The sequence below is a fragment of the Crocuta crocuta genome, unplaced genomic scaffold (genome assembly GCF_008692635.1).
Source record: "Crocuta crocuta isolate KB4526 unplaced genomic scaffold, BGI_CrCroc_1.0 scaffold367, whole genome shotgun sequence".
Classification (NCBI taxonomy): Eukaryota; Metazoa; Chordata; class Mammalia; order Carnivora; family Hyaenidae; genus Crocuta; species Crocuta crocuta.
This window is the reverse complement of record NW_027527936.1, coordinates 3,285,812-3,286,733: the sequence shown is the minus strand read 5'-3', so window position 1 is coordinate 3,286,733 and position 922 is coordinate 3,285,812. Positions and strand designations below refer to the sequence as shown.

General features: G+C 64.7%; 1 protein-coding gene across 1 annotated transcript in view; it reads right to left on the bottom strand.

The window, feature by feature from the left end:
- TIE1 (tyrosine kinase with immunoglobulin like and EGF like domains 1) overlaps window positions 1-922 on the bottom strand; it is a 20,118-nt gene that overhangs the window by 17,416 nt on the left and 1,780 nt on the right. The window contains exon 2 of the mRNA XM_077752032.1: window positions 1-303. Within this exon, the coding sequence (XP_077608158.1) occupies window positions 1-303 (303 nt within the window). The remainder of the gene's footprint in view (window positions 304-922) is intronic.

The following is a 922-nucleotide window of genomic DNA, read 5'->3' as shown; positions in this document are numbered from 1 at the left end:
TGTTGTGCACGTAGAGGACGCGCGTGCGCCCCGCGCCGCCCACGCACGAGAAGACGCCCACCAGGTCGGAGGGCTGCGAGAAGCCGCGCAGCGTGATGCGGTGCGAGCCGTTGCGCACCAGGTGCGGGGGCTTCGCGGGCCGCGGCGTGCGCACGATGCGGTCGTCCTTCTCCAGCAGCAGAGGGGGGCCCCAGGCGTCGGCACCCGGGCCCGGCCCGGCCTCCCCGGACACGCACGTCAGGAAGAAGCGCCGGGGCTCGACGAGGCGCAGGTCGGCCAGCAGCGTCAGGTCCACCGCGGCGCCTGCGGCGGGGACGCCAAGGCCTCGGTTCGACGGGGTCCCTGGCCCGCCCCGCGCTCCGNCTTACACACCTCCCTCCCCATGTCTCTTCATCTCCAAATCAAAACAAAGCCTCTTCTCTGGCCTCCTAGTGCCCCCCACCCCCCGCCAGATGGCTTCCCTTTGCAGCCCAGCTTCGGAAAGAATGATCTATGCTCCCTGTCTCCCGTTTCCTCACTTTTTAATCCCTGGCAGCCCCCTTCCTCCCTCCCCCGCCCCCCGTGAGTCCGGACCTGCCTCAGGCTGCCACGCAGATGGGGGCTCTCCCGGCCCTCCTCCGCCAGAGGGTGCGGGCCAGGAGAGCCATGGAGAACACTAATCGCCTTGGAGAAAGCCCTCCATCCCACTCCTCCCACTCCAGAAACCTAGACAGGCTTGTCATGCTGGGCTTTAAGGTGGGGCATAAGGGAGAGGTGGACTTCCGCAGCCCGGTGGTCGTGGGGCAGAAAGGAAGGGAGTCCCTCCTTTTCTGCCCCTGCCTGTTAACTGCCAAATAATTAGCTAGTTTAAATGCCACTTAGCTTATCAGTTAATATTCTTCGGAAGCCTACCACGAGTAAGTGGAGTTAGCGTTTGCTGACC